The sequence below is a fragment of the Erinaceus europaeus genome, chromosome 21 (assembly GCF_950295315.1).
Source record: "Erinaceus europaeus chromosome 21, mEriEur2.1, whole genome shotgun sequence".
Classification (NCBI taxonomy): Eukaryota; Metazoa; Chordata; class Mammalia; order Eulipotyphla; family Erinaceidae; genus Erinaceus; species Erinaceus europaeus.
Window position 1 is genome coordinate 16,610,277 of NC_080182.1, and position 17,313 is coordinate 16,627,589.

Below are 17,313 nucleotides of genomic sequence, written 5' to 3' on the forward strand. Positions count from 1 at the left end.
AAAAACTTTTTTATATGTAAATTTGGCCAACCAGCATGGGTTGGGCAAATAGCTCTCTTGCATAGTGTGGTGGTTTGCTGGGTGTGCCACACAGGTTTAAGCCTGGTCCCCACCAGCTGTGGTGTCTTTCACTCTCACTCTCTCTGCCTCTTGCTTCTATCACTATGTAATAAGGGGGGGAATGTCTACCTGTCGATAATATTTGCCATCACAAGTTAGTTACCTTCATTCTAATTTATTACCTGTATTCTAATGATTTTTTTTTATTTCAGTTACCACAATAACTAGTCTCTAAGTAAGCTGGAAATTTTGAAGTTTTACTTCCACTCTTTCAATTTAAAACATGAAGGTTTTTGATTCTTCAAATCTGTTTCTATAGACACTAAAATCTATATTCTTTATGTTACATCAAAATATCAAGGATTATCTGAGGAAATGAATTTTGAGAACAAACAGGGGAGACAGCATAGGTTTAATTCCCAATATCACCATAAACCAGACTGGAGCAGTACTCCGGTGGGAGGGAGGTGAGGAGGTTTAAAAGTTAAATTTTCCAAACACAAATAGTCTTTTGTTTATTTTTAAAGGGTGGTTTTAATGATATATTCTGGTTATAAAATGAAATCAAGTAAAACAAACTGAAAACTGGGATTCACTATTACCTGGCAGTTTCTTTCCATTCATACTCTTCTCCATCTCTGTAACACAACTCATCCATTTCCGTGAAGAGATCATGAGGAATATGCTCTTCATCATCATCTTCAGTACCAAGGATGAACTGGACTCTCTGGGATGGTGTGTCTTGACAAAATAAGAATTCAAGTATTTCTTCAATTCAGCCAAAGATAAATCCAGTTTTGAGAGCAAGATGCTTGCAAATGAACCCCATCCAACCTCACGTACTTATTTAATGCAGTTGCAGGGACAGAGCCAGGAATAGATACAGCATACAGCTAACTCATCTCCCCTGCGTAAGTTTTACATTAAAAAAAAAAGACACCAAAACACCATTGCACCATACATTCATGGCGTTCCACTAATCTCCATCCTTGATACTTTCATGTAGTGCCAGGGATCAAATCTAGGGTCTTACAGATGGAAGGCATCTGCTTACCCACTGAGCATCCTCCCATGTCCCAAAACTCTTAATTATAGTGAAAGTAAAATAATTCTGAAAGGAGAAATGAACAAACAATCCTTTAAAAAAAAATTACGGAGAGGTTACCTCCACAGGCAAAAAGGAAGATATATATATATATACACACACATATATATATGTATTAAAAAACAAGTCAAACAAATAATTCATGTAAAAACAAAAAATAATATCCAAATACACTATGATTAGATATAGCTTTTTCCTTGCAAAAATATATACAAATCTTAGATTAAATAGAGGATTAAAAAATGTAACTAGTGAGTTAAAACTGAGAGCTAGAGGTGTTTTTCCATTATTGTGGAAAAACAAAACTATCACATGAAATCACAGAAGCAAGGCAAATCATTGCAAGAAACTAATATCCTAGATATCTGGGAGGTAGCATATCCAGTAGAGTGCACACTTTACCATGAGTAAAGACCTGGATTTAAACTCATGGTCCCCATCTACATGAGTGGTAAAGTATTGTAGTGTAGTGCCTCTCTGCCTCTCTCCCTCTCAATTTATCTCTATCAAAAAGAAAAAGAGGAAAGAGAAAAACAGGTACTGGAAGCTGCAGATTCACAGTGCAAGTGTGGAGCCACAGTGATAAAACTGTTGGCAATAAAAAAAATTAATAAAAAAAAAAAAGAGATACTGATTTCCCATTTAAGGCACCTGAATCTTAACATAGAGGATTCCCCAAATAGAAATTAGCTAAATTTTAATCCAAGTAGTATTTTTAATACACTTTACATAGTATAATTTTATTTTAATGTCTACATTCTCATTGCTTCTAACATATAGGCCTTGATTCTATAGTGATGTTATAAACTATACAAAAATATAATGGATTCTGTACACTGTTATATTCTATAACCTTTTCAATAAACTCCCTTAGTCTGGTAGTTCTGCAGATGGCTTAAGACTTCATGCATATAGAAAGTCTTTGTTTATAGATCCTCTATACATGAAAAGACAATTTTACTCCTTCCTTTTCAATTTGTAGCCTTTTACTTTTCTATACATTTTATTTATTTATTAGTTTATGGCTGGAACTCAGTGCCTACATGACAAATTAACCCTAACCCTAACCCTAACCCTAACCCTAGAATAGCCATCTTCCTTCCTTCTTTTCCTCTTTTTACAGGACAGAAAGAATTTGAGAGAAGAGAGGAAGAGACAAAGTCATCTGTAGCATTGCGTCAGTACTCTTGGAGCTTCCCCTCTGCAGGTAAGGACTGGGGCCTTGAACTCTGATCCTTATGCATGGTGACATATGTGCTCAAGTGTGTGTGTCATTGTCCTACCCGCCTCCCCCCATTAGTATTTAAGTAAACACAGTGTGTTTAAATTATTGCATGAATAAAAATTTTAAAAGTCAACATGCCAAAAAAAAAAAAGACTATTCCAGAAGATGTTTATTTTAAAGTGCTAGTAGAAAACTATGATTTGGGACTTCCGGAGGCGGAGCGACGAGCAGCAGATCGCTTTCTCTCCTCTCCTCTTCTCTCCCGGATCAACTAGGAATACCAAAGGAGACCACCGGGACCGAAACAAGACAGGACTAGAATGACCGCAGGAACCCAGTAAATCACCCTTGAGTACAAACACGCGTGGCTGGTGACAGAGAGGAGAGAGGGGCCTACGGAGAGATTAAGTGACTGCTAACAGTTCAACAGTTTATCAGTGGAGACACCACCTCCAGTCTGCTCCACGACAAGGGGACAGCTGAAGGGAGGAAAGGACTCCCCAGAGACTCACCAAGTGCAACTCTGAGTCTCCATTGCTACTACCCTCAGAATCTGGAGCAGCAACAGGGAGGGACCGGGAAACTCAGGAGAAGACCTATACCTCAGTGGCATAGCTGAGGGGCTGTGAAAGTCTCTTTGCATAACCACTGGATTATCTCTGCCACACCCTGCTTTATCTCTTGGTCAGGAGTCAGTGATAAAGCTAAGAAGCCTATTGACAGTTGAAAAGCCCTCAGGCTCCCATAGCCTACAGGGAAGAAAAAAAAAGAGGCTTTTATACCACTGAGCTCCAACTCAGGGATTGAAAAAACTGTTAACTTCCACCACGGTAAACCCTTTAATTAAATTACTTAGACACAAGTCAATCCAGGCAATAGTAATCAATAATTTGAAAAGTACTGATAAAGGGAACTCACAACATAATATATAAAATGGTTAAAACAACAAGAAAAAATATTGGAGACTCGAACCAGGACAAGAGTCCAGCTAAAAATCCTCCAGAGGGTGAAGCACAAAACGAGTTTAACATCCAAACATTAGCTAAGGAAATAATAACAGCAGTGAGTAAAGAATTTGAAAAAATTGTAATGAGAAATGCAGGAACAACAAATGAGAATATGGAAGAAAATTCTAATTATCTCATGGTTATTAGAGAGCTGAAAGATGAAATCGCTGAGCTAAGAAGGCAACTAGCTGAACAAGCTAAAACAGTATCAGAGCAGGGCAACAAAATAGATGAACTCCAGAAAGCAGTAGAGGGCAGAGAGAATAGAATCTATGAGGATGAAAACAGAATTAGCAAGATTGAGGATGAATTAGAGACAACTAAAAAAGAAGTAAGAGATCTCAAGAAGAGATTAAGAGATGCTGAAAACAACAAAAGAGTCCTATGGGATGACTTCAAAAGAAACAATATACACATTATTGGCTTACCAGAGGAAGAAAGAGAAGGAGAGGAAGAAAGCATTCTCCAGGCCATAATAGCTGAAAATTTCTCTAGTCTAGACAACACCAAAGACATAAAGATTCAAGAAGCCCAGAGGGTCCCAAACAGAATTAACCCAGACCTAAAGACACCAAGACATGTCATACTTAGAATGGAAAGGAATAAGGATAAAGAAAGGACCCTCAAGGCTGCAAGAGAAAAACAAAGAGTCACCTACAAAGGAAAACCCATAAGATTAGCAGCAGACTTCTCCATACAAACACTACAGGCCAGAAGAGAATGGCAAGATATCTATCGAGTGCTCAATGAGAAAGGCTTTCAGCCAAGAATATTATATCCTGCTAGACTGTCATTCAGACTAGATGGAAGCATCGAAACCTTCTCAGACAAGCAACAGTTGAAGCAACCAATACCAAGCCTGCCCTGAAAGAAGTTCTGAAAGGTCTCCTATAAACAACCAGACCACCACAAATAGGACATATATCAAAACACTCTAAAACCCTACAAGAATGGCATTAAAATATCTTCAGTCTTTGATATCAATAAATGTCAATGGCCTGAATTCACCTATTAAAAGACACAGAGTAGGAAGGTGGATCAGAAAACACAACCCAACAATATGTTGTCTACAGGAAACTCACCTAACTCAACAAGACAAACACAGACTTAAAGTGAAAGGATGGAAAACTATCATACAAGCCAATGGCCCACAAAAAAGGGCAGGAACAGCTATTCTCATATCTGACATGATAGACTTTAAAATAGATAAGATTAAAAAAGATAGGAATGGACACTACTTAATGCTCAGAGGATCAGTCAATCAAGAGGACTTAACAATTATTAATATCTATGCACCCAATGAGAAGCCATCTAAATACATCAAACTTCTACTGAAAGAGCTACAGCAATATATTAACAGTAACACAATCATAGTAGGGGACTTCAACACCCCACTATCTCAACTTGACAGATCATCCAGGAAGAAAATCAGTAAAGACATAAGGGAGCTAAATGAAGAGATAGATAAACTAGAACTATTGGACATTTTCAGAGTCATTCATCCCAAGAAACTGGAATACACATTTTACTCAAATCCACATGGATCATTCTCAAGGACAGACCATATGTTAGGCCACAAAGACAGCATCAGCCAATTCAAGATCACTGAAATCATCCCAAGCATCTTCTCAGACCACAGTGGAATTAAACTAACACTTAACAATCAACAAAAGATTAGTAACAGTCCCAAAATGTGGAAGCTCAACAGTACACTTCTTAACAACTTCTGGGTCAAAGAGGAAATCAAGGAAGAAATCAAAATGTTTCGAGAGTTCAATGAAAATGAAGACACAAGCTATCAAAATATTTGGGACACAGCTAAAGCAGTCCTAAGAGGGAAGTTCATAGCTATACAAGCACACATTAGGAAACAAGAAAAGGCACAAATAAACAGCCTGATTGCACATCTTAAAGACCTAGAAGAAGAACAACAAAGGAATCCTAAAGCAACCAGAAGGACAGAAATCACTAAAGTTAGGGCAGAAATCAATAACATTGAGAATAGGAAAACCATACAAAAGATCAACAAAAGTAAATGTTGGTTCTTTGAAAGAGTAAACAAAATCAACAAACCTTTAGCCAGACTCACAAAACAAAAAAGGGAGAAGACCCAAATAAATCGGATAGTAAATGAAAGAGGAGATATCACAACAGACACTGCAGAAATTCAACATATCATGCGAGGCTTCTATGAACAACTATATGCCACCAAGCTAGAGAACCTGGAAGAAATGAATGATTTCCTAGATACCTACCAACTTCCAAAACTAAGTCAAGAGGAAGTGGATAACATGAACAGGCCCATCACAGCTAATGAAATTGAAACAGTTATCAAAAATCTTCCCAAAAATAAAAAGTCCTGGACCAGATGGTTTTACAAATGAATTCTACAAAACTATCAAAGAAGAACTAATACCTCTACTTTTAAAAGTCTTCCAGAAGATTGAAGACACTGGAATACTCCCTGCCAGCTTCTATGAGGCCAACATCACCCTGATACCAAAAGCAGACAGGGACACAACCAAAAAAGAAAACTACAGACCAATATCTCTGATGAACATAGATGCGAAAATATTGAACAAAATTCTAGCCAACCGGATACAGCAGTATATCAAAAAGATTGTTCATCATGACCAAGTGGGGTTTATCCCAGGCATGCAAGGTTGGTTTAATATACGTAAATCAATCAATGTGATCCACCACATCAACAAAAGCAAGACCAAAAACCACATGATCATATCAATAGATGCAGAGAAAGCCTTTGACAAAATACAACATCCTTTTATGATCAAAACACTACAAAAAATGGGAATAGATGGAAAATTCCTGAAGATAGTGGAGTCTATATATAGCAAACCTACAGCCAACATCATACTCAATGGTGAAGAACTAGAAGCATTTCCACTCAGATCAGGTACTAGACAGGGCTGCCCACTATCACCATTCCTATTCAACATAGTGTTGGAAGTTCTTGCCATAGCAATCAGGCAGGAGCAAGGAATTAAAGGCATACAGATTGGAAGAAAAGAAGTCAAATTCTCCTAATTTGCAGATGACATGATAGTATACATGGAAAAACCTAAGGAATCCAGCAAGAAGCTTTTGGAAATCATCAGGCAATACAGTAAGGTGTCAGGCTATAAAATTAACATTCAAAAGTCAGTGGCATTCCTCTATGCAAACACTAAGTTAGAAGAAATTGAAATCCAGAAATCAGTTCCTTTTTCTATAGCAACAAAAACAATAAAATATCTAGGAGTAAACCTAACCAAAGAAGTGAAAGACTTGTATACTTAAAATTATGAGTCCCTACTCAAAAAAATCGAAAAAGACACAAAGAAGTGGAAAGATATTCCATGTTCATGGGTTAGAAGAATTAACATCATCAAAATGAATGTATTACCCAGAGCCATCTACAAATTTAATGCTATCCCCATCAAGATCCCAAGCACATTTTTTTAGGAGAATAGAAAAAATGCTACAAATGTTTATCTGGAACCAGAAAAGACCTAGAATTGTCAAAACAATCTTGAGAAAAAAGAACAGAACCGGAGGCATCACACTCCCAGATCTCAAACTGTATTATAGGGCCATTGTCATCAAAACTGCTTGGTACTGGAACATGAACAGACACACTGACCAGTGGAATAGAACTGAGAGCCCAGAAATGAGGCCCCACACATATGGACATCTAATCTTTGACAAAGGGACCCAGACTATTACATGGAGAAAGCAGAGTCTCTTCAACAAATGGTGTTGGAAACAATGGGTTGAAACATGCAGAAGAATTAAACTGAATGAATCACTGTATTTCACCAAATACAAAAGTAAATTCCAAGTGGATCAAGGACTTGGATGTTAGACCAGAAACTATCAGATACTTAGAGGAAAATATTGGCAGAACTTTTTTCCGCATAAATTTTAAAGACATTTTCAATGAAACGAATCCAATTACAAGGAAGACTAAGGCAAGTATAAACCTATGGGACTACATCAAATTAAAAAGCTTCTTCACAGCAAAAGAAACCACTACCCAAACCAAGAGACCCCTCACAGAATGGGAGAAGATCTTTACATGCCATACATCAGATAAGAGTTTAATAACCAACATATATAAAGAGCTTGCCAGACTCAACAACAAGACAACAAATAACCCCATCCAAAAATGGGGGGAGGACTTGGACAGAATATTCACCACAGAAGAGATCCAAAAGGCCGAGAAACACATGAAAAAATGCTCCAAGTCTCTGATTGTCAGAGAAATGCAAATCAAGACAACAATGAGATATCACTTCACTCCTGTGAGAATGTCACACATCAGAAAAGGTAACAGCAGCAAATGCTGGACAGGGTGTGGGGTCAAAGGAACCCTCCTGCACTGCTGGTGGGAATGTCAATTGGTCCAACCTCTGTGAAGAACAGTCTGGAGAACTCTCAGAAGGCTAGAAATGGACCTACCCTATGACCCTGCAATCCCTCTCCTGGGGATATATCCTAAGGAACACAACACATCGATCCAAAAAGATCTGTGTACACATATGTTCTTGGCAGCACAATTTGTAATAGCCAAAACCTGGAAACAACCCAGGTGTCCAACAACAGATGAGTGGCTGAGCATATTGTGGTATATATACACCATGGAATACTACTCAGCTGTAAAAAATGGTGACTTCACTGTTTTCAGCCGATCTTGGATGGGCCTTGAAAAAAATCATGTTGAGTGAAATAAGTCAGAAACAGAAGGATGAATATGGGATGATCTCACTCTCAGGCCGAAGTTGAAAAACAAGATTAGAAAAGAAAACACAAGTTGAACCTGAAATGGAATTGGAGTATTACACCAAAGTAAAAGACTCTGGGGTGGGTGGGGAGAATACAGGTCCATGAAGGATGATGAAGGACATAGTGGGGGTCGTACTGTTAAATGGGAATCTGGGGAATGTTATGCATGTACAAACTATTGTATTTACTGTTGAATGTAAAGTATTAATTCCCCAATAAAGAAATAAATTATTAAAAAAAGAAAAGCAAACTATGATTTCCTCACACCGTAAGAAGGAGATTCCCGGCCATCTTCTTTGTCTGACTCTTTATCCTTTCTTCTCCTGTGATGATGCTTGTGCCCACCACGATGCCTATGGCGTCGGCGACTCTCTTTACTAAATGGAACATGAACACCAACATAAACAGCTCGATGACCTAGTAAAAGGGTTGGAGATGTATTACTGATTGTTAAAAAGGAAAAAAGCAATATGCACAAATTTTGCCAAAGTTTACTTTGATAACAAAATAATTACATATAAGATAATGAAATTAACAATGCTAGGCTTCTATTACTTTTCTTATTTCTACTTTTAAAAATATGTGTTTATCAATGAGAAGAAGATACAGAGACCTTAGTACCACTCTGGCACATGTGATGCCAGGCAGGGACTGAACTCAGCAACTCGGAATTTAAAGCCAGCACTTTAGCCACTGTATACCCTGCCATTCCACCCCCTCTAGCTAGCACAGTTCTCTTATTTTCAAAGACTTGTTTATTAGAGAGCCAAAATATCACTATATTCGATGTTGCATATTCGATGTTGAGGATCAAGCTTGAATCTTCTGCTGACAAGGTTAGGACTCTACCCACTGCTCTACCTCCCTCCCATGTAGAGACTTTTTCTACTTTGCAGAGCACTACAAAGAATAATATGCCAACTATCAATGCCATTTACTGAAGAATACATCTACATACAGTTACTTGGATAAGCATTCATTTACAAGTCTAAAAGATATTTTAAGAAGAGTTCAGTCCATCTAAAAACCACCAAACACTGAATAAAACTAAACTAAAATATAAACTAGAAGTGAACCATATCTATGAAAACACACTGAAAGAATTACAAAGCTTGTGGTTCGGCAGGTGACACGGTGGTAAAGTTTTGGACTCTCAAGCATGAGGTCCCAAGTTCAATCCCCAGCAGCACATGTGCCAGAGTGATGTCTGGTTCTCTCTCTCTCCTCCTATCTTTCTCATAAATAAAATCTTTAAAAAAAAAAATTACAAAGCTGTTTAAACCTATCCTAGCACTCTACCTGCCTCTACCTAGTACATGGTAAGCCATCTATAAACATTTGTAAATATTAAAAATCAATTACTTAAACCAACTTTCTGGAAATTCACAATGAAAAACCAATTACAGAGCCAGAAGTGGTTCACCTGGTTAAGCACACACATTGCTGTGCATAAGGTCACAGGTTCAAGTCCCTGGTACCTATCTGTAGGGGGAAAGCTTTATGAATAGTGAAGTACGGTTACAGGTGTCTCTCTGTATCTTTCCCTCTCTTTCTCCACCTCCCTTTTCAATTCCTCTCTATCAAATAAGCAAATGAATAAAAATAAAAACCGTGAAAGAAAATTCTTTTAAAAACAAACACTTATAGAGGCCTATTTGGGAGATTATGGACACATTCAGGAGTTAAAAGTAATGATAATTATATATTATGAACATACAAAACAATTATACACTGGAAAAATGTGTGCGTGAATTGTATTTCAGATCAAAAAAATTATAATTCAGTGATATTAGAATTTCACATACGTGATAAGCTATTTTCTTTTGTCACTAAAAGAAGCATGAATTAAAGAATCAAATTCTTATTACTGTGCACTCAAAATTAGGCACTGATTGGTACCAATGAGTTTTGGTACAAAAGTCTCAGTACACCAAGGTAAAAATAAATTCTGTGAATGTGCAATTTAGAAAGTCTAGATAAATAAGAACATAGTAGAATCAAATATTAAAAGATAAAGTGTTATTTTTTTCTGGAACTTTTTTGTTTTTGTTACTGTCTTCACTATTCTGCTATAATTTTATCTTTCCTTTTTTGTTTACTTTTATAAATCAAATCTCTAATTAAACTGTGATACTAAGGGCGGGGTAGATAGCATAATGGTTATGCAAAGAGCCTTTCAAGTCTGAGGCTCCAGGGTCCCAGGTTTAATCCCCATACACCACCAAAAGCTAGAGTTGAGTGTGCTCTGGTTTAAAAAAAAAAAAAAAAAAGAGTGCATCTGTATAGCATGCAAAGAACCCTGAGGTAGCAAGGGATAGAGAAGTCTATCACTTCTTTATTACTTAGGTCACATAAATTTGAGGAATAACACTAAATAGTAAGTAATGGACAAAATGTATCATTGCACATTTGGATGAGTAAAGTCACTGCTAAAAAAAAAACTTAATTTCAGTAGTCTATGTGATTCACAAACTCCTAACTAAAAACTTGTAGGTAACTCAAGTTCTTTCTTGAAGTATTTATAAATCTAGACTTTAATATTGGTGGTTTTCATCTCAAAAAATTAATGTAGAAAGAGCTTACTTGTTTTTTGTTCCATTTCTTTTTTACATATGTTTTTAGTATTTTATTTATTTGTTTTGGACAGTTAGAAATAGCAAGGGAAAAAGGAGATAGAGAAGGAAGAGAAAGACACTGACTGCTTCACTGCTCATGAAACTTCCCTCCTGGAGTTGGGGAGCAGAGGCTTGAACCTGAGTCCCTGCACAATGTAAGGAGTGCACTCAACCTTGTGCACCACAGCCTGGTGCCCTTTTTTTTTTTTTTAACACAGCAGACTGGTGTCCCTACATAGCAGAACTTACAGAATACTTAAGAATATAGTTCTTAAATAGACCAAAAGATAAATCTACCAATCATTTACCACGAATAGCATCTTAAATAAGCACCCAAGGATAACATCACCAAGAGAAAGTCAATGTTGACATTATATTTCCACAGATATGATAGACTGAGAAGGACGCATCAGTGATAAAGAGCACACACCTCAAATATCTATCATCTTTGTTATTCACAGCAATATTAGACAAGACCCAAATTCATATAAAGTACTCCTCAAAAATGTCAGTCATGAATAAAGAAGCAACCCAGGTGCCAAGAACAGATGACTGACTGCGCAAGTTGTGGTACATGTACACAACAGAATACTACTCAGGTGATTTCACCTTCTTTACCCCATCTTGGATGGAGCTTGAAGGAATCATGTTAAGTGAAATAAGTCAGAAACAAAAGGATGAATATAGGATGATGTCACTCAAAGGCAGAAGTTGAAAAACAAGATCAGAAGAGAAAACACTAAGCAGAGCTTGGAGTTGGGGTATTACACCAAAGTAAAAGACTCTGGGGTGGGGGTGAGGGGTTTCAGGTCCTGGAACATGATGGCAGAGGACCTAGTGGGGGTTGTATTGTTATATGGAAAACTGGGAAACGGTGTGCATGTACAAACTATTATATTTACTGTTGACAGTAAAACATTAATCCCCCAATAAAGAAATAAAAAAAAAAACTCATGAAAATACCAAAATCTCTCATAGGCTAGGAGACTACAGAGACATGATCACCAGATATACTCTCAGGTTCAAACTGTTCAACTGAACCCTGTAACAGAAACAAAGCTATCAGTGGAAAAGCTGGTAAAATAGGAACAAAACCTGTAGTTTCGTCAATATTTTATCACTTTGAATTTCTTTATTACGTTAGTTAATGTTAAATGTTAACAAAAAAAAAGGTAAAGGGTACACAGGAACTCTCTGTACTGTCTTCAAAACTTCTGTAAATTCAATATTTCAATATAAAACCAAAGGAAGAAACCATTAACCATTCTTTCTACTTAGATGAGTTACACTGACAAATTATTAGTTCTACAATTCTTTAACTTTTATATATACTTTTTATATTTTATTTATTGGATAGAGCCAGAGAGAAATCAAGAGGGAAGAGAGAGGAAGAGAGAAAGAGATGCACCTGCAGTACCGCTTCACCATTTGTCAAGCTTCCCCTCTGCAGGTGGGGACTAGGACTTTGAACCCGGGTCTTCTTTGCATCGTAACATGTGCGCTCTCCACATACACCACCACCCAGCCCCTATAAATCTACACTAAGTTTACTATAGCATTTACAAACACTGAGTAACAGACCTAAAATGAGCATCAGGGTGGGAACCATGACTGTGAGTGCGGCTTTGTAGTTTGCTAGTACAAAGTTACTTAGCCTACTAGAAAGGGAAAAACAAAAGACGTAACTGACTTATAACTGTGGCATTTCAAGTCTCCAAATCAAATAATGGCAATCATCAGTGAAGCTCAAAGTATTCTGAAATCTATTATGTCATTACTTATGGCTGTGTAGCTATTTACTATACTATTATCCTTTAAATGACACTCGAATGTGGCCCAGAAAGTGGCTTAGTAGATAAGTTTCAACACTCTAGATTCTACTCCTCCTCCTCACACCCCTATAGTATGGCCATTTATACTTTGACTTATCCATGATGGCATTTTCTTTTCCTTTTAAAATTACTTTATTGGGAGAAACAATGGTTTACGGGACAGTTGTTGGCACGTGTGTACAGTGTCTTATCTCCGCATAATAGGTGCCTACACATCACTCCCACCATAAACCAAGTCAATCTGCATTATCATGTACTGGGCATCCATGATGCTTCTTCCTCCACCTCCAACTAGTCCAGACTCCTTTGTTTTTCTGTGATATACCCCACCCAGTCCGAGCTGCACCCTGTGCTTCCCTTTACTGGCTTCTTATGTATCACCTATAAATACAATCAACACTATTCAAAATGTATGTTATACCTTCCAACGACAACTACTGCAACAAATAGTATGTAAAATTTAAAAGATACTGACACTCTCAGTGGTAAGTTAGTCTTCTTAGTTATTTTAAACAAACTCACTTTCTAGCTCTTCTTTTTCAAACTTGGTGTTCACAGTTGAGCTGGTTTTGCCAAGATCCACAACAGCTTCTTCATCAGGACCCTAAAAAGAAATAATCCTTATTAACTCATAAAATCATTACATACCAAAGATCTACTAGGTACATTATTTGAGATACATACATACATACATACATACATATATACATACATACATCAGATTTCCTTTTTCTCGGAGAACTGAACTCCTACCATATCTAAAAGTATTATTTTAAAAAGAGTGCTTATAAGGCTTCAGGGAATTTTACTGTGTTGTTTGCTTTTCAACCATGCCATGGCTTCACCACTTAGGGTTCAGTTTATAGACAGAAAAGAGAAGCAGATAGACACAGAAAGAGGGAAAGACACCTCAGCACTGAAATTTGCTATGTAGAGATGCATACATTCCACGTTCTAATTCAGTAACACAAACACGTGGGAATCACTTATTTTAGTTATCAACTATGTACAGAGAGAGGCAGAGACAGATACCATAGCATCAAAGCTTCCTTCAATGTGGTGGGACCCAGGCTCAAACCTGGGTTACTCACATGCCAAAGCATATTATCCAAGTGAGCTATTCTGCTGGTTTCAACTCTGTACAGATTTATTCCTATTTCTGAAACAAGTCTTTTTCTGCAAAACAGCAATCTCAGCTTTATTACTAATTAAGTATGTGGAAGAGAAGCCCCCCCAAAAAAAAAAAAAAAGAAAGAAAGACAAAGAAAAGGAATGGCAATCTGTACAAAAGATTTTGCACATGGACAAAGACCCATTAGATGTTCACCAGCAAAAGAAGGTTCAGAGAGCAGTTTTGTGAGAGTCCTCATCTCAGTCAGCATGGGATTATCATTATTGAAAATTTTCAGGGTTCTGATAAACGCTTCTACTGAAAACCAACAGGAGCCAGGAAATTCCTCAGCCGTAAAGTCTATTTTGCCTGTCGCGGTTCCCTGGATGATACTTCTCTTTCCTCATGTGTCTAGTCTAGTCCATTTTTCAAAAATGGGAATCATGTGGTGATTTATTCAATAGGTTTGTACTGAGTGAAAAACTGTAATATTATCAAATGTATAATTTGATGCACATCTCCACACTAACATACCTATAAATTATTGAATTCTCATTTGCACTCGGAGGAAACTTCTCGTGGTGCATCCCGTGAGTACCCACTCATTGGGGAAACTGACGATCCTTCCTAGCCGACTGAATCCACATGGATCCCAGTCACTTTCAAAGCCAGCAACAAGCAGCTCCTGAGAGCTTTCAACCTGACCTGTTGACTGGCTACGGAAGAAGGGCAAACGCTAGAAGAAGAACTGACACCTAGCAGACTCAGATTCAGAATGACTTTTATTTTTCCACTTTAATTTTCTCATTTTATATAAACAAATACAGAAAAATAACTTAAGCAATGTGTTTATGATCACCATTGATGGAAGAACTAAAATTAAAAGCCAGGTCTCTGGAGCCCCAATTTTATGTACTCTTTATTTACCAGTCAAGAGCTATCAAAGTCACTGTATTTTTTTAGTATTATTAAAAGTTATAACTGCATTAAGTACTTGCTTAATACTACTTTTTCTTTGTAGTTCTTATAATTACATATATAAGTAACTATAGGCTTAACTGTCTCCAGACTGAATAGTAAGTCTTAAGAAGGGAATAATGTTTTTTTCTTTTATTTGCTAGTAATAGTATAGTACAAGATTGTCTAAGATTACAGTATATGATTCCACACCAGGAATAGTGTCCTTTTGTTCACTACTGTATTCTCAGTATTAAAAAGAACCTGATTCTTGATTAAGTAGTCTAGTATTTGAATATTCAGTATGTTTCAAAGGATTAAGCCAGAAACATTCGTGTATTCAACTAAAGTCTATGTATGAACACAAACATAAAACGTACTTAGTATTTTGAGACCTTGTAAGTCACCTTATAAGCTAAAAAGTTCAACATCAACACAGGGTGAAATTAAAATTTAATTCACAAGAAGGAATTCCTGGTTAAAATTTTTACAGAACAAGTTTTGTTAGAAACAAGATAACTACATACCACAATCAGTAATTCCTCTCTGTCATTTATCCTGCCTGAAAATGGAAAATCCACAATTTGTATTTTCCAGATCAAATTATAAAAATAAGATCTTAACATGCTAAAAACATGTTAGGGCTATGGGGAATTACTAAAAGATTATTTGACATTATATTTATTAACTTCATCAAAAAATTTCAATTCCCAAGTTTATAAAAAATACATCATTAAAAAAAATGATAAGATTCCTTATCACAATTTCAGTATGTACACTAAACATGACTGTAGTCTAAAAGTAACAAATTTCAGAAATTATGATTACTAACCATGTTATTTCATAGCTATCACCAGTTTCAAGACAGTTAAGACACCAGCTGGTTTATTTCCTAATATCTTAGCCAAATTGACATTATAAAAGCCTTTTTCAAATTATAATCAAAAAGCTAATTGTAAAGAACAATAGAGATGTTACAAACATTGCTAACTTTACACAAGGATTTATTCTTTCCAACAGATGACTTCCACAGTCAAGGACACAGAGGATGATACTATTCTAAGTCAGGCTAGTAAGCCTGACATTTCTCCAAGCTTCAGAATTAAACTTTGAACAACAATTCAAACCTCTAAGTAAAAAAAAAACAAGCTAATAACTAGGTACATACAGGCCACTTCTTCCCCAGGCGAAATCTTTCCATTGTTTTATATGAATGTCTTGTTTTATCCAGTTAATTCCCTTTAAGATTCCTGGGACAGTGAATACCTACTGATCTAGGTCACTGTGCTTTGCACAGATGAACTCTTCTCAGTTGCTTTTTATGTACAGCCAATCAGTGTGTCTAAATTTCCTAATCTTCCAGGATAATAACTCTAACTTACACAGGATCACAATAAGAGATCTGCAAAGATACATACATACACATACATATACATTATTGAATTTTGAAAATATCAAAAGAGAAATTCAAAAACAAGTTTTTAACTGAAATCTCTCTACAATGTTAGTTCAAATAAGAACATGGGTAAAGGATATACATAGATGGGGGTGTTGTATGTGAGGGAGAGAGGGGAGTTAGGCTGGGTGAGTGAAAAATAGAGTATATGAAATAAACTTTAAACAACATAATTAACACTATCCTTTTACTTAATTTCACAAAAAATCCAAAGATGCTTCCCTCTGAAGAAAGCTTTGTCTTTTACCATTTTATATCAACTCACTGTAACTATACTAGTAACAGGATTAATAAATCATTATGATTTAAATACCATCAGTTTAACTCAAGATGGGTAACAGTGAAAAGGGGGGAAAGGGGAAACATGTAGCATTCCCCTAATTTTCCCTTTCAAGGTCTTTTTGCATTCTTGAAAAATAATGGGGCCCTTAAGAACCATTACTTATATAAGCTTAATTTTTTATTTATTATTTTTTAAATTTTACTTTGTATTTTTTACCAGAGCACTGTTCAGCTCTAGTTTATGGTGGTACAGGGGATTGAACCTGGGACTATGGAGCCTCAGGCATGAGAGTATCTTTGCATAACCACCCTAAGCTTAATTTTATTTTATAACTAATAAAGCAGTGGGTGGGGAGACACATAATGGCTATGCAAAAAGACTTGCATGTGTGGAGCACCAAAGGTCACAGTTTCAATCCCTAGTACTGCCAAAAACCAGAGGTAAGCAATGATCTCCTAAAATAATAACAGTATAATAAAGCAATGATATATTAACATAATTAAAAATCACTTAAAAATTAAAGAGGAAACCTGATGTGGTTTAATTGGTTTAATGATGCAGAAAAGTCCAAATTCATACAAATACTGTTTGAAAACATAATTAATACAATGCAATTTAACCAAATTTGTGGTTATTCCTCTCTCAATACTTAACCTAACTTAACAAGTAGCCACTTCTTTAGGTAGCTGGAAAGTGGAATTTAAAATAATCTCAAATGAATTTTTGTACATCATTATATTGAAATTTATTGTTATAGCAAAGGATCGTTTATTTTTAACCCAATTAAATAATTCTGAAGCTTCCACAAAAACTAGAATTTCACCTCCCCCCCCAAAAAAAAAAAATCCTGGGAAATGTATGGGGAAACTCTCTAGCAAAT

General features: G+C 36.3%; 1 protein-coding gene across 3 annotated transcripts in view; it reads right to left on the reverse strand.

Moving 5' to 3' along the window:
- The window catches only part of SLC4A7 (solute carrier family 4 member 7), a 94,010-nt gene that overhangs the window by 56,970 nt on the left and 19,727 nt on the right, over positions 1-17,313 (reverse strand). For all 3 annotated transcript variants that reach the window (XM_016185657.2, XM_060180457.1, XM_060180456.1), the window contains exons 2-4: positions 13,149-13,230; positions 8,447-8,596; positions 663-801 (exon numbers count right to left, since the gene is read on the reverse strand). In XM_016185657.2, the coding sequence (XP_016041143.1) occupies positions 663-801; positions 8,447-8,596; positions 13,149-13,230 (371 nt within the window). The remainder of the gene's footprint in view (positions 1-662; positions 802-8,446; positions 8,597-13,148; positions 13,231-17,313) is intronic.